Genomic DNA, 27,369 nt, shown 5'->3' on the forward strand with positions numbered 1-27,369 from the left:
TCTAAATATGCTTGTGTTAAGGCATCAAGGCATCTTTAGGGTGTCCGCCTCTTGACTCACACACAAAAGCACTTTTAGAACAAAAACTCACATTTCCAATCCAATTTTATTTTTCTCTTTCAAATCATGACAAAGAGTCCAAAAATGTGTGCGCAGTCAAAGACCGTGTCGGTCACCCTTTAAACTAATGTTTAGCTCACTCCTGTATCCCCCACTTGACCTAGTTACCTGTAGCCTAGTGTTGGTCAGACCCACCCTGTCCTACTTATATGCATAAATTAAATTAGAAATATTGTTAATAATTGGAAAAAGAAATTATGACTTTAAACAAATTAGGCATAATGATCCCATTTTGTCAACAAAAAAAAAAAAAACTACAATTTTGCTCTAACAATTTGATCATGATTTTTAACTATTCCTTATTTTATTCATATAAAGGGCCCATGTTCACCTCAAACCAGACAATTCTGAATCTGGTCCTGACTGTGAGTCCCTCAGGAGTGACCGATCTAAGGACCCTCCATTGTTCTTTGCATCAGATCCGTAAGATTCAAAAATTATTGTTCTATCTTTTTCTAACATCACAATTTTATTCCCATATTGTTTAACGTTTAAAGGAATAAGCCACCGTTTTTACATACCAAAATATGTTCTTACCTAACCTTAGTCGAGTTAATATATCCCCGTCTGGTCTTTGTCCGTGCGCTCTGTCACGCAAACGGAGCACATACGCAGCCTCTCCCACATGTCATATAGCTCCAAAAAAGCTCACGATAGAAGCTACCAAGCTCTTCCACGTGTTCCCTATTTAAATAAAGTTACGTGAAGTGTCTTCATGCGAAGTAGATTTACACAGAAATGTAACATGTCAATTTTATAAGCAGATAAAAAGGGGTACTATCTTGTGAGGCGTAATGATACAGGAGCACAATGTCCGCGCAGTAACTCCTAAAGACTTCCCCCGCTCACTTCCGTCAATAGAAGCTGCGTGACTTGTAGAGAGCCTTTTACAACATGTAGAAAATATATTTTCGGAAAGTGCTCGCGCATTCCTACCTCATGGTAGAGATCCAGAGTCCTGTGTCGTCGTTCGGGGTGACTTGGAAATCTGTGAAACATTACTACACTATATACTTTCTGCTTGTTATCACAGCCAGGCACGATGCACGTAAAAGGTATTGTTCACAAGTTATCGACGCTTCTTCAACTGTTCTCTGCGAGCTCTCTACAAGTGAGCTTTTTCGGAGCTATATGACATGTGGGAGAGGCTGCGTATGTGCTCCGTTTGCGTGACAGAGCGCACGGACAAAGACCAGACGGGGATATATTAACTCGGCTAAGGCTAGGTAAGAACATATTTTGGTATGTAAAAACGGTGGCCTATTCCTTTAAGAAATGTGTAGAAATAAAGCTATAGCTCTAAATAATAATGTTTCAAATCATGATTATAATTTTTTTCTACATAAAGGCCCAATGCTCACCACAAATCAGACAATTCTGAATCTGGTCCTGACTGTGAGTCATTCAGGAGTGACCAATCTAAGGACCCTCCATTGTTCTTTGCATCAGATCGGTAAGATTCAGCCTTTTTATGCAAGAATTAAACATTGGGGAGCTGTGCATTAGAGTTGTTTAATCCGCTTCTACCATGGTCCCAAAAAACGAACATTTGTGACCCATCACGGACATGGAGGACACAACTCGGTTTTGGGGCATTTTGAGTGAGACATAGATTACGAAAGTGTAGTCTCCAAGCTTTCCAATGATGTGTAACACATGGAACACATTAGGAGAATCTGTCAACAGTTGAAGAAATCAGCCTCCAAACCTTTGGGCAGTTCTCACCTCTCTCTGCTGCTCGAGTAACAATAGGGCTCATTCACATCTCATTTAGAAAAGCCACACCCGCTCCCCCCGTAAAGCTGTAAAGCACAGGGGGGAGAAAAGGCAAAAAGCAAGAAAAATGTGCCATCAAAGAGAAAAAAAAAGGCTTGCAAACAGGTAATATATAAATAAATGTCTCTTGCATTAATCCACTTCCTATAGAGCTGACCTCTACAGCAACTAGCCACACAATGACAACTAGCAACATTATCCCAACACACACACATGTGACCAGAGGGAAAGAAGAACTCACACACGGTCATTACTGCCGCGTTGACTACATTATATTATCCGTAACCTGCACACACGACCAAAAACAGAACACAAACAAATCCAATCCACTGAACACACCACGTTAGCTTTACACGCTAGCTTACAGCACAACACTGGCCTCATCAAAAAGCAAAAAGACACGATGGTACAGCGGCCACCAGAAAAAATAAACAAACTTTTACTAGTGATCAAATCCATTTTCCTCGCTCAATTATTTTCAATGTAGAGTTATGCAAATCTGCGCTACATCCTTCTGTCTTAAAACACACTCTGAAGGAGTTGGCCCGGGAAACGTAATGGTCAGCAGGGGGCGCTGTGCATGCTTACAGCCAGGGCATCATCAGTCGTACACGGAAAGTTAGCCTGGAAAAGTTCACTGGTTTAACGCAGAAAAACAAACTTCTGTAGTAGTATTCTATGTAGTAGCATTCCAGCGTTAGCATTCAGCTATTCAGAGTCACACACACACATAATGACACACCCCCACGGTGTGCACTATTTCTCAAGACTTTTTACTGCGGTGATATCCCAGTGACAAACTACCGGACTATGTGTGTGGTTATATGAAAATAATGCAAGCCAGTTAGCCTTGGAATTCTCACTGAACGTGGAGAAAGAACAGATTGTCTAACTGTATTGTCTGTGTAATGTGTGTGAAGCCAGTTTTGAATGACTCATGTGATGTAGAGTGCCGTGCAAATGTTGTCTATGAAAGGGACTAAATGTCATGTGGGAGGTTAAGAGGTTTGTTCATGGAGGAATAATCCACAGTCATTTGTTGTGCCTCGTCCACAGGGAGCTAAAGGGTCCAGAGGAACATCATGATCATCAAACACAACTGGACTCCTTATTTAAGGTGTGTCTTAAAGTTTGCAGATGTTCAGATGAATGAATTTGTTTCACACAGATCTGACACTGACACATTTGTGTTGTTTCTAATGTGTCTGTGCAGCTTCTGGAGGAGGACATCTTCACTTTTGTCCAGAAGGAGCTGAAGAAGCTCCACAATGTTCTGAGCACAGATTACCCAGAATGCTTAGAGCCTGTAGAGGATGAGGATGGACAGGCTTTTCTGAAGATCACTGTGAACTTCCTGAGGAGGAGGCAGCAGAAGGAGCTGGCTGAGCGTCTGTGGAGCAGTAGGTCCATTTCACTCAGTCATTTGATCTTCTCTGAGACTCAGGCTCTGTCTGTGTCTTCATTCAGGGAGATGTTCTGGAGTTCTTCAGCGTAAACTGAAGCGTGACCTTCAGAAGAAGTGTCAGAGTGTGTTTGAGGGCGTGGCTAAAGCAGGAAGCCCCGCCCTCCTGCAGCAGATCTACACAGAGCTCTACATCACAGAGGGAGGGGCCTCAGAGGTCAACCAGGAACATGAGGTCAGACACATGGAAACAGCCTCCAGGAAAGCAGGGGGAGCAGAGACAGCCATCACATGTGATGACATGTTTAAAGGCCCCGCGGACACAGAGGCGCCCGTCAGAACAGTGCTGACAAAGGGAGTGGCTGGCATCGGGAAAACACTGCTCACTCAGAAGTTCAGTCTGGACTGGGCTGAAGGCAAAGCCCACCAGGACGTCCAGCTGCTGTTCCCCTTCACTTTCAGAGCACTCAATGTGCTGAAGGACAGGAGCTTCAGCCTGGTGCAGCTGCTCCATCACTTCTTTAGAGGAACAGAAGAAGTGAGCAGCTTTGAAGATCTGCAGCTGCTCTTCATCTTTGACGGTCTGGACGAGTTCAGACTTCCTCTGGACTTCACCCAAACCAAGGCCCTGACGGAGCCCACAGAGAGCGCCTCAGTGGAGGAGCTGCTGGTGAACCTCATCAGGGGGAGCCTGCTTCCCTCCGCTCGCCTCTGGATAACCACACGCCCCGCGGCGGCCAATCAGATCCCTGCTGAGTGCGTCTCCATGGTGACAGATGTGCGAGGGTTCAGCGACCCACAGAAGGAGCTGTACTTCAGGAACAGATTCAGAGACGAGGCCCACACAATCATCTCCCACATCAAGACATCCCGAAGCCTCCACATCATGTGCTTCATGCCAGTCTTCTGCTGGATCCTCTCCACAGTCCTGGAGCATGTGCTGAAGACCAGAGAGAGAGCAGAGCTGCCCAAGACCCTGACTCAGATGTACATCCACTTCCTGGTGGTTCAGGCCAAAGTCAAGAACATCAAGTATGGAGGAGGATCTGAGACAGACCCACAGTGGAGTCCAGAGACCAGGAAGATGGTGCAGTCTCTGGGAAAACTGGCCTTTGAGCAGCTGCAGAAAGGAAACCTGATCTTCTACGAGAGTGACCTGAGCGAGTGTGGGCTGGACGCTGCAGCCGCCTCAGTGTACTCCGGAGTCTTCACACAGGTCTTTAGAGAGGAGCCAGGCCTGTACCAGGACAAGGTCTACTGCTTCATCCATCTGAGTGTGCAGGAGTTTCTGGCTGCTCTTCACGTCCATCAGACCTTCGTCAACACTGGAGTCAACCTGCTCTCAGAAAAAACACAGAAGTCCACTCTTCCCAGAGTCAAACCTAAACTCATACACCTCTACCAGATTGCTGTGGACCAGGCCTTACAGAGTCCAAACGGACACCTGGACTTGTTCCTGCGCTTCCTCCTGGGTCTTTCACTGCCGACCAATCAGAGCCTTCTCCAAGGTCTGCTGACACAGACAGAAAGTAGCTCCCAGACCAATCAGGAAACAGCTGAGTACATCAAGCAGAAGCTGAGTGAGGAAGTGTTTGCAGAGAGAAGCATCAACCTGCTCCACTGTCTGAATGAACTGAATGATGGTTCTCTGGTGGAGCAGGTCCAATGGTACCTGAGGTCAGGATGTCTGTCTGAAGGTGGACTGTCTCCTGCTCAGTGGTCAGCTCTGGCCTTCATCTTACTGTCATCAGAAAAACATCTGGAGCAGTTTGAGCTGAAGAAACACTGTGCTTCAGAGGAGGTTCTGCTGAAGCTGCTGCCAGTGGTCAAAGCCTCCAACAAAGCTCTGTGAGTGAGGTCTATGTAAGTATGAACCTTCTAAACTTCTCCTAAAACAGTGTGTTCTCTCCAGACTGAGCGGCTGTAACCTGTCAGAGAGCAGCTGTGAAGCTCTGTCCTCAGTCCTCAGCTCCTCTAGTCTGACAGTTCTGGACCTCAGTCACAACGACCTGAAGGACTCAGGGCTGAAGATGTTGTCTGTTGGACTGAAGAGTCCTCACTGTAAACTGCAGCAGCTCAGGTTTGGAGAGATCAGTTGTTTTTTTTTCCATATCCTTCCAGAAATGAGGAAGATGACTTTTACTTTTTGTTGTTTTGAATCTTTTATGGCATAAAAACAGTGACTATCACATCATTGTCAGTCGGTTTCTAGTGGAAGTGTGAAGTCGCACCATTAATCTGAAATCACAGAAATTGTAACATCAGTTTATCGGGCTTTGACTTTCAGTTTGAACCGGACATAATAATCTAAGCAGCAATAAGATGTCAGTTTACATTTACAAGTACTTTTATGTTTCTTTTCATGTTTTTGTTTTACTTTGTGTCTTGTTGTAAATGTTCTGTCTCCTCCAGACTGAGCAGCTGTAACCTGTCAGAGAGCAGCTGTGAAGCTCTGTCCTCAGTCCTCAGCTCCTCTAGTCTGACAGTCTTGGACCTCAGTAACAATGACCTGAAGGACTCAGGGCTGAAGATGTTGTCTGTTGGACTGAAGAGTCCTCACTGTAAACTGGAGCAGCTCAGGTCAGAGGGTTTATTATTTATTATAGTGTCATTTCTATGACTCTGACTAACCCTGTGTGTTCAGTCTGTCAGGGTGTCTGATCTCAGAGGAAGGCTGTGCTGCTCTGGCCTCAGCTCTGAGGTCCAACCCCTCCCATCTGGTCGGCCTGGACCTCAGCTACAACCATCCAGGAGACACAGGAGTAAAGCTCCTGACTGCTCCACAGGAGGATCCCCACTGCTCACTCTCCACTCTCAGGTGAGGACACATTAACTAGACATTAGAAGACTGTTGTTTACCAAATATGTCAAAAAATAATAATTAGGCCGAGCGCCATCAGGGCTGACGAAGGGCCTCTTGAGGGTTCTGCGCAGTATCTTTGCTGTTTCTAGAACTGCACTTTTCTGGACCGAGATGTCTGATGTATTTCCTGGGATCTGCTGGAGCCACTCCTCCAGTTTGGGGGTCACTGCCCCCAGAGCCCCAATGACCACGGGCACCACTGATGCCTTCACCCTCTAGGTTTTCTCCAGCTCTTCTCTGAGCCCCTGGTGTTTCTCTTGTTTCTCGTTTTCCTTTTTCCTGATGTTGAAGTCACTTGGTATTGCTATGTTGACCGCAACGGCTTTCCTGGACAGTTTCTGCTTGGATTTCTTTGCAGGATGTTAGAATAGCCTCCCAGAGCTGCCGTTTGGATGAAAACTGCCTCCCACCCTCATAGAAGTTTTTTTTGTTGAGGCTCCAAAGGTTCTCAACAGGGTTAAGGTCAGGGGAGAAGGGGGTCCACATCATGAGTTTCTCTCCTTTTATGCCCATAGCAGCCAGTGATGCAGAGGTATTCTTTGCAGCATGACATGGTGCGTTGTCATGCATGAAGAGGATTTTGTGTGGGAAAACACGGCTCTTCTTTTTGTACCATAGAAGAAAGTGGTCAGTCAGAAACTCCACATATTTTTCAAAGGTCATTTTCACACCTTCAGGGAGCCTAAAAGGGCCTAAAGGGGCCGACCTGCTCTCTCCTCATGATTCTGGCCCAAAACATGACTCCGCCCCCTCCTTACTGACGTCACAGCCTTGTTGGGACATGGTGGCCATTCACCAACTATCCACTACTCCATCCATCTGACCATCCAGGGTCACACGGCCTCATCAGTGAACAAGACTGTTTGAAAATGAGTCTTAATGTATTTCTGAGCCACTGCAGCCGTTTCTGTTCATCAGCTTCACGACCGGCTCAATGTGGTCACAGGGACGCAAGACAGACATGGGAAGGTTTAAGGGCGCGTGGACGCCGTTTATTTACAATATTCACAAGTACAAGAGCATTATGGTTGAGTCTCTGAGCTGAGGTGCAGAGGCGAGGTCTGGGCGAGCAGCCCTGCACAGGTGACACCACTCTGCTTAAATAACTCCCAGAGAGAGGAGCCAATCAGGGCGGATCCCACAGCACCTGCACAGAGGAGGAGAAGGAGGAGCAACTGTGGGGACAAACTTAGACACTAGACACACGCAGAGCCAGGGCCGTCATATCAGCATTCAATGAACAGTTTAGGCTTAGGCCCAGATAGAAGGTTTATGCACAACTGCAGCCTCTGGAGGGTCCTACACCTTGATGTTCGGGAGACTCCAGAGGCACCAGCAGCTTCAAATACCTGTCTGCTGCTTTGTAGCATCTGTTTCTTAATCTGATGTGTTTGTCTGGCAGAAACCGTCCTCATTGTGCCATTAACTGCACAAACCCGAGTGTGTCTAAATCATCCACAAATCTCTTAACACGATGATTACGCTTCATCTTTCATGAAATATCGAAGGTTTTCATACCTAGACCAAGGCATTCAACTATTTCATGCTTTTCATCAGCAGAGAGATCCTTTTTCTTTCCCTTATTGCTTGAAAATGATGATCTGCATAATAAAGTGGAACATCCTTTTTTCAGTAGTTTTTCCCTTAACTGGGCTTAACCTGAAAACTAATCATCTCAGGTCTCTGAGATTAATGTCAGTGATTCAAAGAGCCCCAAGACATGATACCATCCATGAGTTTCATGATTTTATTTTATTTTTTTTACCTTTTTGACACAAAAATACAATTTGCATAATAATTTGGAACGCAGTGTAGAGGCAGTTGTGGTGAACAGGTCTGAGCTCATTCTACACATTAGGACATGGCTGGAACATGTAGGGGGAGGAACATACATAACTTCAACATTTTTAAACTCTGTAGTCCCAGACAGTGAGAAAAAAATGCATCTTTTTATAAAGTGTATGTAAACATCTGGTTCACGCTGTATATAATGCAAAAAAATTATACAGAGCCCATAAAAGTCAATGGGCGACCGAGAGCCCTGGGTCACTGACGGGCACTGTTAGTGGGTCCCGCTCTAGCTTTAGTATTAATGAGCGTGGGGCACATATGTGATCAAAACACCAGCACATGTGACACACCCGCACCCCTAAACCCATCTCGTGGAGGTCCTCACTCTGTTGGTCCTTACGAGTACACACACACACAACAACACACTTTTGTTTTGTTCATCAAATGTATATTCTGATGTTTCTTTCAGACTAAACCCATCTGGAGCTCACTGCCTCAGCCAAGGACCTAGGAAGTGTAAGTGATTAAAAATTATATTTTGAAGGGAAATAAAGTAAAGTCCTAACTGTTATTTAGTAACCTGGCTAACGCCTTGCTGCTGTGTGCGCTCGAATTATTTCGAACTGTACAACAGCCTGGGGACCATGGCCGAAATTTTCGCATGGATTTGGGAACCAATCACAGAGCGAGGAGGGACGGCAAGACGCGCTATTCGATATACGGAAGCTTGTAGTTTATTTACTAATAAAAAAAATTAAAAAGTTTATTTACGGATCCAACATGACAGCAGCAGACACGATGGTATTTTTCGATCAAGCTTTAGACCTTGTTCTAAATAATTTAGCTCAAAAGTTTACAGCGGGTACGTCATACGTCATCTCATACGATGATACGATTGGCCATGGCTACGTGCAGACGCATGATAGACTTTTTTTTTTTTTTCATATCGCCCAATAAACGACTATGGACGATCGTAAACCACACCTCTCCTACGAGAAAATGAATTGGTGGTTCCCAGACTAAATATCACTTGTGATTTTAGTCTGGTGTTAGCCAGGCTAGTTATTTAGCTGAGCAGTCGCCTGACCTCGGAGGAACAGGCTCAGAAACAATAATACAATTATTTTTAAATAATTTAACAATGTTGGGCGAGGGAAATAGCGAGAGAGTCGTACTGGTTGAAATTCAACCTGGATAGACTCAAACAGACAAAAGCAGCGATTAGGAAGATTTATTGACATGCATAGTAGTTTTGGGGATCAGACCCGGTGGTAACATCGATGTATGAAAGTCAGTATGGATGAACAGCTTGGAGTTAGGGATGTCTTCCCCGGGAGCCTGGACACTGGTGGTGGTATGGAAGACCCGTGAAGCTGCAGCAGGGAGAAGTCATGGATGGAAGAGGTGGAGATGGGGTGGAGGTGGGTTGAAAGCGTAGCTGGGAAGCGAACGAACCATGATTGCTGGGGCTTAAAAGCGGGACCGAGGGCGATGATTGGCTGCTCTGGAGGTGCGGCTCTTACGCTGATGGCTGAGGTGGAGCCCTCTCGGAAGTGATCATTGGCTGGAGGTATGTGATGGTGAAATTAGTCTCCCAGGTTGAATTAACGCCTAGGCTTCATAACTCTGACTGGTCCACAGAGCTCATTTTTCTGGAGACATTTCATTTAAAGCTGTGTCCTCATCACTACGGCAGGCCTCACCTGACACATGGCGCCGCTCACGGTCGGACCTCCTGCTGTGAGGAAAGAGGTTATGGACTCAACAGGATCCTCTTTTAACTCTAGATTTTTTTTGCGACTAGTTTTAAAGGAGAATTTCTTTGTCCTGATCCTTCATCACAAACAGCGCTCACGGGCTGACAGGCCGCAGATCGGGGACACGTGTCGTTTGTGTAGTAGAGAGCAAGATGCCAACACTCTGCACAGACACAGTCAGATGTGCGCAGTTCTGTAGACAAAGGTGTCTTTTTAGTAAATAATAGAAAAAACATGCAAGGAATTCTATTATTAGATTGCAAAGGCATACATTTGGGAGTGTATCCGACTAAAATGGTCGCAATTTCAAGCCCTGCATTCATAGAGGCCTTGTGATGGAAAGTAAAGTCTGACAAAGGGCTAAGTGACGCCCGAAACGTTATCTTGTGGTGCGAAATAAATACTTTGGGAGCGCAACAGCGGCGCAGAGTTTCCTATCCTTTCATCTCAGGAGAGCAAAGGTGCAATGCGAATCACTGAGTCACGAAAGGTTATTTTTCCACATAAGAAGTTTGTAGGGTATGAGGGTATATTAATCAATTAATTTGTTTATTAATTAATTAATAGGTTGTAGATTAGCCTTAAACTTTAACGGGGCACCAGTTCGAAAAGCGAACAAAATAAAAGTAAGAATAGGAAGCTAAACTACAGATTTATCTGAAGGAAGTGAGGTCTTGAACGTACATATTGACTCTTAGTCTGAAATAATAAACACAGACATTACCAAAGCAAACTGTGGTTTATGGAGGTTTAATGATCAAAATCAATTTAACAGACGGCATTAAACATTAAAGTGCAAACAGGATAACCTAGAAGGCTAACAGGACGAATAATCAGATAAAATGTTCTAAAATTGTATCTGAAAGTCAGTGAGGTGGTTTGCATAGCCGTTATATGAGTCTTATTGCCAGGTCTATGAGATTCGCTTACGACCGTGAGAGAAAAGGTTTTCCACGCCAACTGTGGTCCGGCGTTCCAAAGTCCTGGTGTCCGACGGCCTGTGGTCGTGGTATCACGGGTGGAGATTCTCAAGCTAATGCAGGCGAGGCTGGGGTCTCTCTCTCTCCAGCTCCTCGGGGCCTTGGACGTTTAGCTTGACAAGCTAGACTAAAAATGGTTTGCGCTGAAAGCTCAGCGATCAAAAATGATGTTGTCTTGTAGGAAAAATGCAAATGTTCTTAAAGGAAGTAACTGACAGTTACAGAATCACGTCAAATGACGGGCTCAAACTTAGAAATTCCTCGTGGTCCATCTGAGACAAACAGGGGTCAGAGTTCAGCGGGGGATGTCATCCACGTGCTCCCTTCCTGCCTCTCCTCTCCCTCCAACTCTCACCAGAAGCGGTTTCAAAAAGAAGAGCAAGAGTTTTCTCTCCAGAGTCTTTTTATACCGGGCCGGCCCCTTTGTCTCCGCTGGGACTCGACCAATCGATTCAGTCCGTAACCCGATATGACCGGGACCCAAGTCACGGTGGGAGGAAGTGAAGGCAAGGAATCCATTTCTATTGCGATAAACACATTAACACTTCACAAACTTTCCCAATGCATTACCGACATTTCGACAGTATGTTTGTACATTGCATCTTTGTTGACCTGGGGAAGAATTCATCATTAGAACAGATTGGTTGAGTTCATTCTCACTGTCCATGAATTGAAGAATTGGCTTATTACTCAAATCGGATGTTTGAGATTCAGTCTTTAGTCCAATTCGAAGGTCAATAAAGAGTTCTCATCTCTGATTGTGAAGTCTAAAGGATAGATCGTCACAGTCTTCATTTCGTCCTGAACTGTGTTCGATCTGATAAGCCATTCACAAGACAGGAAGTGAAGACATTCCAAAACCATAAAATGGTCTGGGGTCTTGAAGTGGGGGGTTTTGGTCATCTCTGGAATGCGGTAACCATGGCGAAGAGGGCAATAGGTCACCCACATGCTACAAGTTCCATAATGCAAATCTAAATGTGTCAAGTGTCATGAAGGCACTTTGTTTCAACACATTTGAACTTAAAGAAGACCTTTACAAAATAAATAAACTTTCTTAGAACATTATCAGTTTACAAGACTTTGCAACAGATAATAACTATTGAGCCCAAAAATATATTGTTTGTCATTTATTGAACAATAAGTTCTATTCACTGTAAATCCATTTAAAAGTGAATGAAATGTATGTACTACTATAAAGAGTGAACAGGGACTAACTGCTGCTGTGTCTTCTCTCCATCAGATTTCACTGAACTCTCTCTGGATCCAAACACGGCTCACAGAGAACTCAAGCTGTCTGACAACAAGAAGGCCACACGTGTGAGAGAAGTTCAGCCGTATCCAGATCATCTGGACAGATTTGAGGACTATTGCCAGGTTCTGTGCCGCACTGGTCTGAGGAGACGGCGTTACTGGGAGGTCCAGTGGAGAGGGAGGGTTCATATATCAGTGTCTTACAGAGGAATCAGCAGGAAAGGATTAGATGATGACAGTGGATTTGGACTCAATGATCAGTCCTGGAGTCTGTTCTGCGCTGAACGTGGATTCTATTTTCGGCATAAAAAAAAAGAAACTCGTCTCTCTAACCCCCCCTCCTCCTCTGGGACAGTAGGGGTGTATGTGGACTGTGCTGCTGGCTCTCTGTCCTTCTACACAGTCTCCTCTGACCGACTGATCCACCTCCACACCTTCAACACCACCTTCACTCAGACCCTGATCCCAGGGTTTTGGATTGGGCCTGGCTCCTCAGTGTCTCTGTGTGCTCTGTCGAACTGAGGATCATAGTTTTAATTAAATCATGGCTTTCTGTCTTATGGCCTTTTGTTGTTATGAGAACTTTTCAGTTTTAAATCACTGTGATCGTCAATAGCTTTAGAAGAAAAAGTGACACCTTTACAGTTGCAACCAGATGTTTACATACACTATATAAAAAGACACATATGCATTTTTTACCCCACACTGTCTGACATGAAACCAGAATTAACTTAGAATTTTAAAATTATTTCTATTTGCTAAATGCCAGAAGAATGAGAGATATAATTTTTTTAATGGTTTTATATTACTTTTTACAAAACCAAAAGTTTACATACATGTAATACATTAATATTTAGTCGCATTGCCTTCAAACTGTATAACTCGGGTCAAATGTTTTGGATATCCTTCCACAAGCTTCTCACAATAGAAATCTCACAAATACAAATAATTAAAAAAAATCTATTTAACCTAAAAAATGTCAGACGCTGAGAAAAAAATGCTAGTGTCTTTTTATATAATGTATGTAAACATCCACTGTATTTTCCAGGAAACAGCAACCAGTAAACAGTAGTTTGTGGGGAGTGCAAAACACACCACTGTGCAGGACGTCTATGTCTGTGTCCTTCAGAGGGAAACCAGTAGAGCAGTGGTTCTGAAACTCGATACCGATCACATGTTTTTTATTGATTATTACGAATCATAATTTAACGGTATAAAATTGTTGTATGAGTTTATTTTAAATTTCTATTTGAATATTATAGACTGGTTACCTGCTTTACTTCCACCTTAATTTTATAATTATTATTTCCATAATGATTAAAATGGTGTTTTGGTTATTGCATATTGTTTTATTACTTTGACAATGAAAATTCCCTCATGGTTCAATAAAGTTAGTCTTTGATCTCTTTTTATAGTTTATAGTAAAGCCTTTTTTTTATAGTGCGTTTTCTTTCGGCCAATCAAATCCATGTCTAAGTTGCGCCTCAGTAGTCGTGCTATGGATGGTTTTGGAGAGGCCACGCGGAGCACACAGCCAAACACAGTGGAATTAGAAACAATATTTTCTTATCTTGGGCAGTAACTTTGGACAACATTTGAAGAAAGAGAAGAAAACTGAACAAGGAGACTGCAACATGAGGTGCACATTTTACTTTCCCTTTAGAGTAGTAGCCATTTAGTAACATTTCAGCTCTAAAGAGATTTTCTCAGTGAAATCAGACAAGACAGGCTTGATGGACCCCTGCCTCTCAGTGTAGTTTCCAACACTTTTCATACAGCAGATTAGTGTATAAATCTTCTCACATCTGTACGGGAGCGTATTGTGGTAGATGCAAAGGTAAATAATGGCACATTGTCCAGAGCTGTTATGTAGCCACAAATTACATTTAAAACTTGGTTTAGAACAGTGCTATACTTTGTACCGGAATTTCTATTGAAAGAAAGTAAGACAGACCCATATTTGATCGGCCCATCTGATAAACGCGTCTTACCAATCACACAGACCAATTTAAGAGACGTCACAAATTACAACATTTTACGTCTATTTCCCATTATTGCACTTTGCTTAACAATTAGAGAACGTTTACTCCGCTACATTTGAAAGACAAATTGAACACTTTCTTTTCCGCTACAATACTATAAAGGCTCCAATGTAAAAAGTCATTTTGTCTACTTTTTATTTGTTGGTGTTGGAAAGCACACAGACAATTGATTGGATTGATTGGACCTGATAGACCGGTTCAGAGGAAAAGCTCGTCTCATTGGTTTAAGTGATGGCATCAGGGATTCTGATTACTGTCTGAGATGACCAGAGGAAGGGACTTCATGCTGGGTCTACACATAGGCACGATGCATCACAAATGTAATTTTTCCATCATTCGTGATGTTCGTAACATGACTTAATGTATCTTAATGGGATTCTTAGGTTGTGTCAAATTGTAGGCCTTGGCTGTCAATTACACTCAATACATTACATTAGTACAAGATTTAAACTTTATTGCCTGTCAAACATTTCGGGGTCTCCCTTCTGCAGTGTCAGGCGAACAAACACACCGGTGCAAACACTATATGCAATCATGGCCACAAATGTATTCACCCACTTCTCCATAGATTGACAAGATGGATATGGGAACCAGCATGAAAGAAAACATAATGATCATTAAACCATTCTAAAAAGTGGACGCTGTAGCTCTTTTTCTCTCGAGACGTGAATATTGTTTACCTCACGATGGAGTAAATAAAGTTTTTAGTTTGACCTGTGAGAGCTTAAGAAAGAACACAAGGCAACGCAATGTAACAGAGGAAATGATTGTCAGTGGTGTTTCATCAGTGCAGTCACCTCCTCTTGTGACGCCCTCTCACAAGTGGCGAAGACACAAAGCACAAACTCCGCCACTCTGAAAATAATTCGCCAAGAGCCTGCGCCCCTCTCTGCGCCAGCACAAGATCTGGCCCAGTGTGTTGTAAAGCTTTCTAAATAAACGTTTATTTAATTAATTAATTAATTAATTATTTGACCAAAATTGAAATAAAAACATATTAAAAGCTATTAAAATGTTCACATAGTGAAACAATATAAGAAATACAAATAATGCTGGTAAGTACAATGCCACTGCACTACTGAATACTAAACGCCAGCCTGAAAAAAAAAAATACAAATAAAAATTAAGCTTGGATTTGAAAGCAAGGCACAGGAGCAAAGCAGTTAGCGCTCGCGCTTCACAGAGAGAACGTCCCGGGTTCATTTCCCACCAGGGACGGGGCCTTTTCTGTGGAGTTTGCCTGTTCTCCCTGTATCTGCATTTTCTCTGGTTTCCCCTACCACTCAAAACATGTACAATAGGCCAGGACGAATGAAAGTGTGTTTGAGTATGTGCATGGGGGACGACGGATGCAAATTAGCCCAATGCTACAATCCGGTGTGGCGTGTTCATAAACATGCACTGTCCCGACCAAATAAACCAATAAATCAAAAGGCCAAAATCCATCCTGTGAAATATGAAATTCTGTATGTTTACATTTTCTCTTTTAAACATAAACCTGCCCACTTAGCATCTTGTGCAAAATTCTACACTGGCTTCCTGTCACTCAGAGAATAGACTTTAAAACACCTCTGCTGGTTACAAGTCTTTTCATGGTTTAGCGCCGAACCTGAGAACTTCAGGGAGGGGCCTCCTGGTGGTTCCAGAGTCGGGACTAAACACGCTGAGGCTGCGTTTCAGTTTCATGCAGCTAAAATCTGGAACAGTCTTCATGAGGATGTGAGACAGGCCTCAACCCTGACAATGTTCAAATTCAGGCTGAAAACAGTTCTTTTTACCCATGAATATGACTGAAAGTATTTTATCTGCACTCTTGCCTTTTACTGTAATTGATTAATGTTTATGCTGATGTTTTATTGATTTTATCTGTGAAGCACTTTGAATTGCCTTGTGTATGAATTGTGCTCCACAAATAAACTTGCCTTGCCAACAGCCAGGCATCCGAGCATCTTTTCTGCCTTTGTCTTGGTCATTGTGTGGATTTGCACTGTCCCTGTCAAATAGCATACCATACTATTTCTGCAGTGGGTCATTAAATTAAAGCAATTGGAACTGGACCAAATATAATCAACCATATTTAAAGCAGTAACATCTCTATGAAGACGGGCTGGTGATGTCCCGCTCCAGAATAGTGATAAGTCAGGTCTGAAGAAAGGGCACTTGCAGGAAAGACACAGGTTTCTTTTTCAGGTGGAACAATGCTACAATCATTAATAATTTTCATCTTCTCTAATCATATACCTGTCAGTACATTTAATAATTCAGTACGGCGCGTTTACATGCATGAGACCTACAGTATGTATGTTCATTAACATGCAGCCTAGCAATCAAACAAATGTTTAACTTTCATAAAATGCCAGTACTTTTGCTGACTCTCCTTTTTACATAATCAAGAAACTGAACTTTCTTCACTCTTCCTGTACTAATTACATCAATATTGATTTTCATATCATAATTTTTTCCATAATTACTAAAAGTCAGTTTGTTCCATTTTATATTCATTTTTTAACTTATTTCTCACTTTTAACATTTCTTCTCCAATTCTTTCTTCTTCCAATTCTAATTCCAACAAATGACTCCCCGAGTGAAATACACAGGTGTCGTCAAAAAACAAAACAAAAAAAGGTATGTGTTTGTTCTTTCACAAATGTCATTAAAATCAATGGCCCTATAATAGGCCCCTGTGGAACTCCAGATATCTACAACTAGAAATTTGAAATTCAGAAATTGTGATGAACGAATGTGAATCTAAAAACCTATGGTCAGTTTAAATTGTCGTGAAGTGTCAATTAAACAAAAAAAAACAATTATTTCAAAGTAGAACTGGACTTGCTCAGTATTATGTTGGAATATAAACATTAGAAACAGTTGAAGGAGGCGGCAGTGTTAATTTCGTCGATATTTAGTCTTAATTTTTCAAAGTGATATTTTTGATGACTAAAATTGGACTAAAACTAAATCAAAAGTTTTTCATGAGACTAAAACTATGACTAAAATGTCCAGATATTTTAGTCGACTAAAATTAGACTAAATAAAAATGAAAAGGAGAGACTATAATCATCCAAACTTCTATTGACCGTCTGAAAGAGCCTCAGATCATGTAAATTCTCTGCTAAAGGATCAGCTCTGAGCTTTTTTCATGTGGAGCAGCTCCATGAAGCAGAGGAACAAGATTAAACATGATTATAATGAATATTATTAATGCAAAGTTGACTAAATTAGTCTTAAATTTAGTTGACTAAATTTACTTGCAATTTTAGTCGACTAAAACTAGACTAAAATTGAAAATATTTTTTGGACTAAAACTAGACTAAAATCGAATTACATTTTCGTCAAAAGACTAAGACTAAATTAAAATATGTTGTCAAAATTATCACTGGGAGGCGCGGAGCATTTCTACAACTTTTATGTGAACTTTTCAGGAGTACAACCAGAAAATCTGCACTTGGGATATAGACAACTGTACTTATTATTATATAATGGAAATGCTCTTTTTGTCCATTGACGGTATAATATATGTCATGTTGACACTAAAAACAGTGCATTTATGGATCACTGAACGTAGCAGAACACAGGCAGGATCAAACAGGTTTGACAGATCAACATGTGACTGGATCACATTTCACTTAGAAGAGGCCATTTCACCGCAGCAGCTCGTCCTGTCGACAGGTAAGTTTACTCACGGGGATATTTATGACGCTATGTTTTGTCTCATAAGAATGGACACAGAAGTCAGATTTTAAATTTAAGGAAATGATTAGTGGCTTAGAAACAATGTCAGGACGTCCTTGGTATGGGGATTTGTCAGAAAAGTAAAGAGTATAACAGGGAAAATGTAAAGTTGCTTAAAAGAATTGTCACTTTTATCAACGCTCATTGATTCTTTGTTTCATTTGGACGGGTGATGGATGAGCGAGAGCACAGAGGCGTCGGAGAGTCTTCCTCTGGAGCCTCTGACCCCCCTGAAGCTCAGAGGTGAGACCCATCGTTCTACATGTCACAATCAACACCACCATCCCTCTTGATATTACCAACTGTACTGTTATATTTTGTAATCTTCCTGGGACTACAGAAGGAAATCAGACTTTGTGAAAACCATTGCAATATATGTCTGAAAATGGGGTTTTAAGTAGGTCTGGTTTTTGGATACATTTTCTAATATAATTTATGCGTTAATTGTGTTTATGAGGTAAATGGAAGTCCGTAATTAAGAATTTGAGATATAAAATGGTCTATTTAATTTTTGCAAAGAAAAGTTTCATATATGCAAAAATATACCATATTTGTGCTATACTGTAACATGGTAAAACTTCCTCGGCGCTGGGAGACCCCCTAAATATCCTTCAAAAAATCTGAAAAACATCACATGACTTTGAGCCATTTTGAGCCATCCTTACAGAGAGGCTTTGCGCATGATGTCAACATAGCAACAGAATATTGAGTGGCTCCATCCCCCATCTCATTCTAGAACATGAATGCAGCCTATTCTGGCATTGTTACATGTTTATGTTGATTAATTTGCATTGTCACTTTAAAAAATAAATAAATACATCTCAATCTAAAACCACCACTGCCTCTTTGTTCACAGACCTGCTCCTGGGACCAGATCACTGTCACTGGGCGGTCAGTCTTTTGGACGCTTGATTAATTTCAAAAGAAGAAAAGGTTCACAGTAAGTCAGTATTAGATCCATTTGTGGAACAAATGAATGGATCATAGATTTTTAAAATGGTACATTTTTTGTAAGGCATATTCAAAGGTCATCAGAATACTTAAAATGTGCTCTGGGAATTAAACAAATATAACACTGAGAGGAAGGTCCAACTTAATAATTGTGTTTGATTGTTTGTTTTGTTTGTTTTCATAAAGATCTGCTGTTAATCTCAAACCAGACGATTCTGAAACAGGCCCTGACCGTGAGTCCTTTAGGAGCAGCTCGTCTATGTGGGAACCACTGACATTTGCATCAGATCCGTAAGATTCTATCCTTATTGTGTTTGAATATACCAGTTTAGTGGGAGATTCTGGAATGTCCATTTAACTGGTGCCAGGCCACAGGGGGAATCTAAGGAGGACCCAGATCACATGACCATAGGTGAGGGTGGGAACGCAGATCGATCGGTAAATCGAGAGCTTTGCCCCGACTCAGCTCCCTCTTCACCACCACAGACCGATACAGCGACCGCATCACTGCTGACGCCGCACCGATCCGTCTATCGATCTCATGCTCCATCCATCCCTCACTGAGAACAAGACCCCGAGATACTTGAACTCCTCCACTTGAGACATGGACTCCCCACCGACCTGAAGAGGGGAAGCACCTTTTCCACTCTGCCGCAAACCGCCTCAGTGCACGCTGAAGCCAAAAGAACAACATCATCTGCAAACGGCAGATATGAGATCCTGAGGTTCCCAAACCGGATGCCCTCCAGTCCTGAGCTGCGCCTAGAAATCCTGTCCATAAAAGTAATGAACTGGAGGAGACCAACACGCCCTGGGAACAGGTCTGACTTACTGCCGAACCCAGCTCCTGCTGCGGTCATACAGGGAATGGACTGCCCTTAGCAGAGGGCCCCGGACCCCTTACTACTGGAGCCCCAACACAGGACACCACAAGGGAGGCTCTCTCCAGATATAGAGCTGGTCCGGTGTGCCGCGACCAGAAAAAAAATGCATTACTCTTTCTGAATCCGAGGTTCGACTATCGGCCGGATTGTCCTCACCAGCACCCTGATAGACCTTACTGGGCAGGCTGACCCCCCTGGAGGTGGAACACACTCCCTGGTACCTGTCTACCAGTCTAGAGGCACTGTCTCTGACCCCTGTGAAGTAGCAGAAACATATCAGAACAGACAGTCCTAGAACATCGAGAAATTTAGGGTACTCAGGACGGAGGACTTTTCCCGCCTCAAGCTCTGCAGATGTAATAATGTTTTTCCTTAAAACTCCTTAAAACCCCCACCTGAACCGAGCACATTTCCTCCAGTTCTTCTTTATGCAAATCTAAAAGCTGCTGGAAAAAATACACATTTTTCCTATTTTTCCAAAACAGCGCAGCACATTGGGAATTTAGTACCAACAATCTAGACCATTTTTCATGATATTTGTAGCACCACAGCGTATTCTATGTTATAGCTGTGGACACATGGCTCGTTTGAAAGGTGAGACTCTGTAGGTGAAAAGGGTTTAATTCTACTTGCCCCAGTTCCTGAGAAATCCAAAGTTGTTGTTTTTTCTAAAAACTGAGATATTGCCTGTTTTGTGAAACACAACGGTCTCCCTCATTTCACTCTTTTTACTGGGCTTTGGCTGAAAACAGGGGCTTAAGTATTCCATAAGCTTCCACTGACTGACAACGTCCCCATTCTAGTTCAGCAGCTCTCCACCAGCACTAAAGCTATTGCTGCCCTTTGTGTCCACAGATCTGCTCCTGGGACCAAACCCCTGTCACTGAAAAGTGGACACTCAATTGGACGCTTGATTAATTTCAAAAGAGGAAAAAGTAAACAGTAAGTCATTATCAGATCCCTGTGTGTGATTACTGAAGGAATCATTAATGGGAACTGTAAACACTGAATTTAAAAGGTGGTCTTTTTCATATTCAAATTCCAAATAAAACTGAAAGGCAGTAGGATTGAAGCGTCCTGGGTGAGGCAGCTCCACGTTCTGAATCAAGTGCAGAGCAATTCAAATTTGACATCTGAAAAAACATTGAAAAGTCACATTGTTATAGAAAATTATAATCAGAAATTTTCAAAGAATCTTGTGACGGGACACAGGACCATGGAACGTTTTGTCCCCAATAGCCAAGAGGGTTGTGAGAAGTGAGTTGATAGAAAAAAGACACAAATGGTGAAGCGGGTTGTCACATGATTGGAAGGTCGGTGGTTCGAATTGTGCTCTTGGGCAAGACACTTCACCCACCTTGCCTCCAGTGTCTCCAGTGCTGTATGAATGGGAGTGAATGGGCGACTGGTTCCTGGTAAAGCACTTTGGGCCTCATGAAGAGAGAAAAGCGTGATATAAGTTGAGACCATTTACCACCAGTGCTGTCATTTCCAGCAACTGTAACTGACCTGAAGTGTCCAGAAGTACGAGGTGTTCAAAACTCAATAGTGGCAATGCTAATGTGAGTTGATCAAGAGACATAAGCTAAGATGTTTAGACTGGGTCAGGAATGATCAAAAGACAGATCTTTCTAAGGTTTTATGGACTGATGAGACCAACGTGACTCTGGATGGACTTCACCTGTACCACCACATGAAGACTGGCAGGTTTGGGAGTCAAGTTTCAATTCCACTTTCAACTTGAAATGGTCCAACGAACTCATCTTTAAGATAAGATAAGATGAGAAAGCCTTTATCGATCGCACAATGGTGAAATGTACTTGTTTCATTCAGCTCTTAGAAACACTCAGGGTGTAGTTAATACATGAAACCTGCTCACCCCCGTGCCCCTCCTCCATCTTGCTGGTGCTAAAGTCAGAGTAGAGTTTTATACCCATTACTGATCCAGTCATGAGCCCATTCACCAGTCCATCCAGAGTCACTCTGATCTCAAGGGTCTGTAAAACCTTTGAAAGATCTGTCTTTAGATCATTCCTGACCCAGTCCAAAGATTTTAGCTCATGTGTTGTGATCAGTAGTGGTCAGGTTTTCACTTTTCTCTCATTTGCATTCTCTCTGAGGACTGAATACCTTGTACTTCTGGACCCTTCATGTCAGTTACAGCTGCTGAAAATAGCAGCACTGGCTGATAATGGATTCCTGGTGCTCCACTCTTTGCTCTGTGTCTTTTCTTGTCATCATATTTCTTATGACCCTGTTGGCTATTGGCAACAAAATGTTTGATGGTTCTGTGTCCTGTCCCAATATGTTTTGATATTTCAAGAGTGCTGCATCCCTCATCATTTCCTTCCCATTTTGTGTGAGAGGAAATGGCATCACCTGGAACAATCCAACAGAATTTCTGTTTTACACAGTTTGGAGAAAAAGTGAAGTAAATTGTGGATGCAGTGTAATGATTTGTTTGTTTGTTTTGTGTTTCTTCACATAAAGAACTAATGCTCACCTCAAACTGGACGATTCCAAAACAGGCCCTGACTGTGAGTCTCTGTGGAGCAACTCGTCTATGTGGGAACCACTGACATTTGCATCAGATAAGTAAGATTCAATCATTGTGTGACTGCAATTCAGGCTCAGGTCGTTTACTCAGGAAAGTAAGACTGAGATTAAGAAACTCTTTTACAGGGGAGTCCTGGGCCCAGATAGGAACCTATTGCACTATTCAGGCTAGGGTTAGGGATAACTAGCCCATATGGTCCATATTTGGATTTCTCTGTGGTGAGACACTTTATTTGCTCATGGTGCGGTGGAGCAGTGGTGGGTAGAGCATCGGACTAAGAAACCAAAAGTTGACCTTAAAAAAATGAATACGAGTCTGGAGGTCAGGTCCAACTTATTTTTTTTCTTAAGTAAGAAATCCAACCGTTTAAGTTGTTTTGCTGGTTACTAATATTCTAAGTAATATCTAACATTCTAATATCCAAACAGACTTGAATAGAAATCCAACTGAAGGTTCTTCAGTTTTTCTAGAGCTTAAGTTATCAATGTAGCTTGTGTTGTAGAGAGAAAACATTCTGACCCAGAAGATTATTAGTTCCTATCCCAGATGTGACCTTTTATTTCAACTTCAAAAATGCAGTAGTGTAGTTGTAGTCGATGCTCACTAATTGATTTCGAAGCAGCTGTAGTTCAAATTCTGCAGTTACATCCAGCAATGCAGTTCCAGAACTTCGAGTTTTGTGTTAAAATTCAAGGCCCATTTGGTGGGAGGTTCTGGAACGTCCACCCATCTGTTCTTTTTTATTTAATTTTTTCAGTAGAGATCTAAGAAGGTACTATGAAATACGCTCACATTTTATTTATTTGTTTATTCAGTGGGGACAGTGCATGCTAATGAACATACATGTGTCTCATGCATGTAAACAAGCCACACTGGATTGTAGCTTAAGGCTAATTTCCATCCGTTGTCCCACACACGCACTCTCAAACATGCACACTCTCTTTCATCCTGGCCTATTGTACATGTTTTTAGTGGTAGGGGAAACCGGAGTACAGGAAGGAACCCTACACAGACACGAGGAGAACATGCAAACTCCACACAGAAAGGCCCCGTCCAGGTGGGAATCAAACCCTGGACCTACTGTGCCACCAGCACATCAAGCACTTTAGTTAATTTCTCCAAAGGGATCCCAAGGTGTTTCCAGGTCATCAAAGAACCGTCTTCTGTAGAATTCCGCCTTCCCTGTGCCCTCCTTCCTTTCCAGGGAGCCACGAGGAGGCATCAAAGACAGATAATTGGGATTGAAGTTTTACCTTGGGATTGAATGTTCCTTCTCTCGTCAGACAACATCCGGGGTTGAGGTCAGCATCTCCCCAGTGCTGATGAAGCACACCTTCCCCTTCCCATTCCTTGAGTTGTCTGATGGTTTGTCAGAATTTGTACCCGCTGATAGTCTTCCTCCATGTCCTCTCTGAACTGCTCTCTGACCAGAGTGAGTGTGTGGAGATGAGCTCGACAGTGTTTAGTCAGTAATGCTTAAAGGACGTCACAAGTTCATGCTCCATTCCCCTACGAGGTGACATTCCCCTGGACTGGTTCTGACATAGATTGTGCTGTGTGGGCTCTTTGGTGTGTCTCTTGTCCACAGAGAGAAGGGTTCAAATGACCACAGTGAACTAACACAACTGGACTCCATATTTAAGGTCAGTTCTTCACTAATGTTTACACAGTATATGTAAGGGAAGCAAAGATAAACTTTATTGTTTGTAACATCATCTTGGGCTACAGGGCAAAATACACGCAACTGTGTCTCCAACCCAAAGACCAAAACTTGCACCTTCCACATATACTGTATAATAACACATACTATGCATCACAGCAAGAACCAAATGTAACAATTAACGGAATTTAACATTTCAGTAAAATATCATTTATTTATATTTAAGAATCAATCCTGACATCGTTAAAAGTATGAAAGTCCTCATGTTAATAATCATGTATGTTCAGTTGAATGAACTTGTTTCACACAGATCTGAAAAGGACTGCATTTGTGATGTCTCTAATGTGTCTGTGCAGCCTCTGGAAGAAGACATCTTCACTTTTGTCCATGAGGAGCTGAGGAAAATCCACAAGGTTCTGAGCATGGGTGACCCAGAATGCTTAGAGCCTGTGGAAGATGAGGATAGAGAGCAGAGGAGCAGCCGTGAGGCTTTTCTGAAGATCACTGTGAACTTCCTGAGGAGGAGGCAGCAGAAGGAGCTGGCTGAGCGTCTGTGGAGCAGTAGGTCCATTTCACTCAGTCATTTGATCTTCTATGAGATTCAGGCTCTGTCTGTGTCTTCATTCAGGGAGTCGTTCTGGAGTTCTTCAGCAAAAACTGAAGTGTGAGCTGCAGCAGAAGTGTCAGTGTGTGTCTGAGGGCGTGGCTAAAGCAGGAAGCCCCGCCCTCCTGCAGCAGATCTACACAGAGCTCTACATCACAGAGGGAGGGGCCTCAGAGGTCAACCAGGAACATGAGGTCAGACACATGGAAACAGCCTCCAGGAAAGCAGCTGGAGCAGAGACAGCCATCACATGTGAAGACATGTTTAAAGGCCCCGCGGACACAGAGGCGCCCGTCAGAACAGTGCTGACAAAGGGAGTGGCTGGCATCGGGAAAACACTGCTCACTCAGAAGTTCAGTCTGGACTGGGCTGAAGGCAAAGCCCATCAGGACGTCCAGCTGCTGTTCCCCTTCACTTTCAGAGCACTCAATGTGCTGAAGGACAGGAGCTTCAGCCTGGTGCAGCTGCTCCATCATTTCTTTAGAGGAACAGAAGAAGTGAGCAGCTTTGAAGATCTGCAGCTGCTCTTCATCTTTGACGGTCTGGACGAGTGCAGACTTCCTCTGGACTTCATCCAAACCAAGGCCCTGACGGAGCCCACAGAGAGCGCCTCAGTGGAGGAGCTGCTGGTGAACCTCATCAGGGGGAGCCTGCTTCCCTCCGCTCGCCTCTGGATAACCACACGCCCCGCGGCGGCCAATCAGATCCCTGCTGAGTGCGTCTCCATGGTGACAGAGGTGCGAGGGTTCAGCGACCCACAGAAGGAGCTGTACTTCAGGAACAGGTTCAGAGACGAGGCCCAGACAATCATCTCCCACATCAAGACGTCCCGAAGCCTCCACATCATGTGCTTCATGCCAGTCTTCTGCTGGATCCTCTCCACAGTCCTGGAGCATGTGCTGAAGACCAGAGAGAGAGCAGAGCTGCCCAAGACCCTGACTCAGATGTACATCCACTTCCTGGTGGTTCAGGCCAAAGTCAAGAACATCAAGTATGGAGGATCTGGGACAGACCCACACTGGAGTCCAGAGACCAAGAAGATGGTGCAGTCTCTGGGGAAACTGGCCTTTGAGCAGCTGCAGAAAGGAAACCTGATCTTCTACGAGAGTGACCTGAGCGAGTGTGGGCTGGACGCTGCAGCCGCCTCAGTGTACTCCGGAGTCTTCACACAGGTCTTTAGAGAGGAGCCAGGCCTGTACCAGGACAAGGTCTACTGCTTCATCCATCTGAGTGTGCAGGAGTTTCTGGCTGCCCTTCACGTCCATCAGACCTTCATCAACACTGGAGTCAACCTGCTCTTAGTGCACAAGTCTAGAATATTAAGTTTGAAACGAAAACTAAACCATCTCCACCAGACGGCTGTGGACCAGGCCTTACAGAGTCCAAACGGACACCTGGACTTGTTCCTGCGCTTCCTCCTGGGTCTTTCACTGCCGACCAATCAGAGCCTTCTCCAAGGTCTGCTGACACAGACAGGAAGTAGCTCCCAAACCAATCAGGAAACAGCTAAGTACATCAAGCAGAAGCTGAGTGAGGAAGTGTCTGCAGAGAGAAGCATCAACCTGCTCCACTGTCTGAATGAACTGAATGATGGTTCTCTGGTGGAGCAGGTCCAACAGTACCTGAGGTCAGGACGTCTGTCTGAAGGTGGACTGTCTCCTGCTCAGTGGTCAGCTCTGGCCTTCATCTTACTGTCATCAGAAGAAGCTCTGGAGCAGTTTGAGCTGAAGAAATACTGTGCTTCAGAGGAGGCTCTGCTGAGGCTGCTGCCAGTGGTCAAAGCCTCCAACAAAGCTCTGTGAGTGAGGTCTATGTAAGTATGAACCTTCTAAACTTCTCCTAAAACAGTGTGTTCTCTCCAGACTGAGCAGCTGTAACCTGTCAGAGAGCAGCTGTGAAGCTCTGTCCTCAGTCCTCAGCTCCTCTAGTCTGACAGTCCTGGACCTCAGCAACAACGACCTGAAGGACTCAGGGCTGAAGATGTTGTCTGTTGGACTGAAGAGTCCTCACTGTAAACTGGAACAATTGAGGTTGAAATAAGTTATTGTACCATGTGACACGTTGATACTATACCCACATATTTAAACCTGATGTGTACATCCTGTTTTGTTTTAGTGTATCACACTGTCTGATCTCAGAGGAAGGCTGTGCTGCTCTGGCCTCAGCTCTGAGGTCCAACCCCTCCCATCTAACAGACCTGGACCTCAGCTACAACCATCCAGGAGACACAGGAGTAAAGCTCCTGACGGCTCTACAGGAGGACCCCCACTGCTCACTCTCCACTCTCAGGTGAGGACTGTTCATAAATAATGATCATGATTTATCATCCACTGCTCCTGACATGTTGCGACAGTGACATTAAAGGTTGGGTCAAATGTAGAAATGTTCCTCAGAGGAAGGAAGTGTTGGCTGATTCTAATTATTTTTCCATCATATTAATTATCCCATTTATGTTTCGTTCAGACTGGAACCAGCTGGAGCCGAGTGGCTGGTACCAAGTGGACCCAGAAAGTGTAAGTGTCAAAGTTAATGCCATTTTTGGCAGTACCTCAAAGAAATCTTAGCAGGGGTAAAGTAGCATGAAGATGTCACATGAGCAGGAGACAGATACCAGGAAGAGAGATTGTTACTGACATGCAGGCTGAATCCGGATTCCTCCAGTAACAGCTCCTATATCTTGATCATAGCTTCTATCCCCTTGTCATGTCAACCATTAGATCCCTATGTGTTTAGGAACTAGAGCTTCAGCTGCGTTTGCACAATCCACCGTCCTCACCCAGTGGCGGAAACAACAGGGGAAGTGACATCACCAACAGCTACATAACTCATATAGTATTGGACAGCATTGCTCGGACGCTTCTTATCATGGCGAACATTGATTGATGACGGTTTCGTATTTTAAAGTTTTAAATGGCCCCATTTGTGTATTTGAGGTAAAACACCATTTATACATAATTGACATTCAGTAAATGGAAGATTTGCATGGACAGGTGACT

At 43.4% G+C, this 27,369-nt stretch overlaps 1 protein-coding gene and 1 pseudogene across 2 annotated transcripts in view; both read left to right on the forward strand.

Annotated features, from left to right (window-relative positions):
* LOC306960448 overlaps positions 1–27,369 on the forward strand; it is a 66,999-nt pseudogene that overhangs the window by 17,044 nt on the left and 22,586 nt on the right. The window contains exons 2-4 of the transcript in view: positions 24,398–26,171; positions 26,236–26,403; positions 26,489–26,662. The product of the transcript in view is annotated as an uncharacterized misc_RNA (transcript). The remainder of the gene's footprint in view (positions 1–24,397; positions 26,172–26,235; positions 26,404–26,488; positions 26,663–27,369) is intronic.
* LOC306960450 (protein NLRC3-like) lies at positions 1,474–12,465 on the forward strand (the record flags this gene model as incomplete). Its single annotated transcript, XM_079552880.1, has 7 exons — positions 1,474–1,515; positions 3,143–3,296; positions 3,364–5,146; positions 5,211–5,378; positions 5,711–5,878; positions 5,943–6,116; positions 11,949–12,465. 7 exons carry the CDS (start codon positions 1,474–1,476, stop codon positions 12,463–12,465), a joined length of 3,006 nt encoding a protein of 1,001 aa, XP_079409006.1.

The sequence above is a fragment of the Gobius niger genome (genome assembly GCF_951799975.1).
Source record: "Gobius niger genome assembly, chromosome: 3".
Classification (NCBI taxonomy): Eukaryota; Metazoa; Chordata; class Actinopteri; order Gobiiformes; family Gobiidae; genus Gobius; species Gobius niger.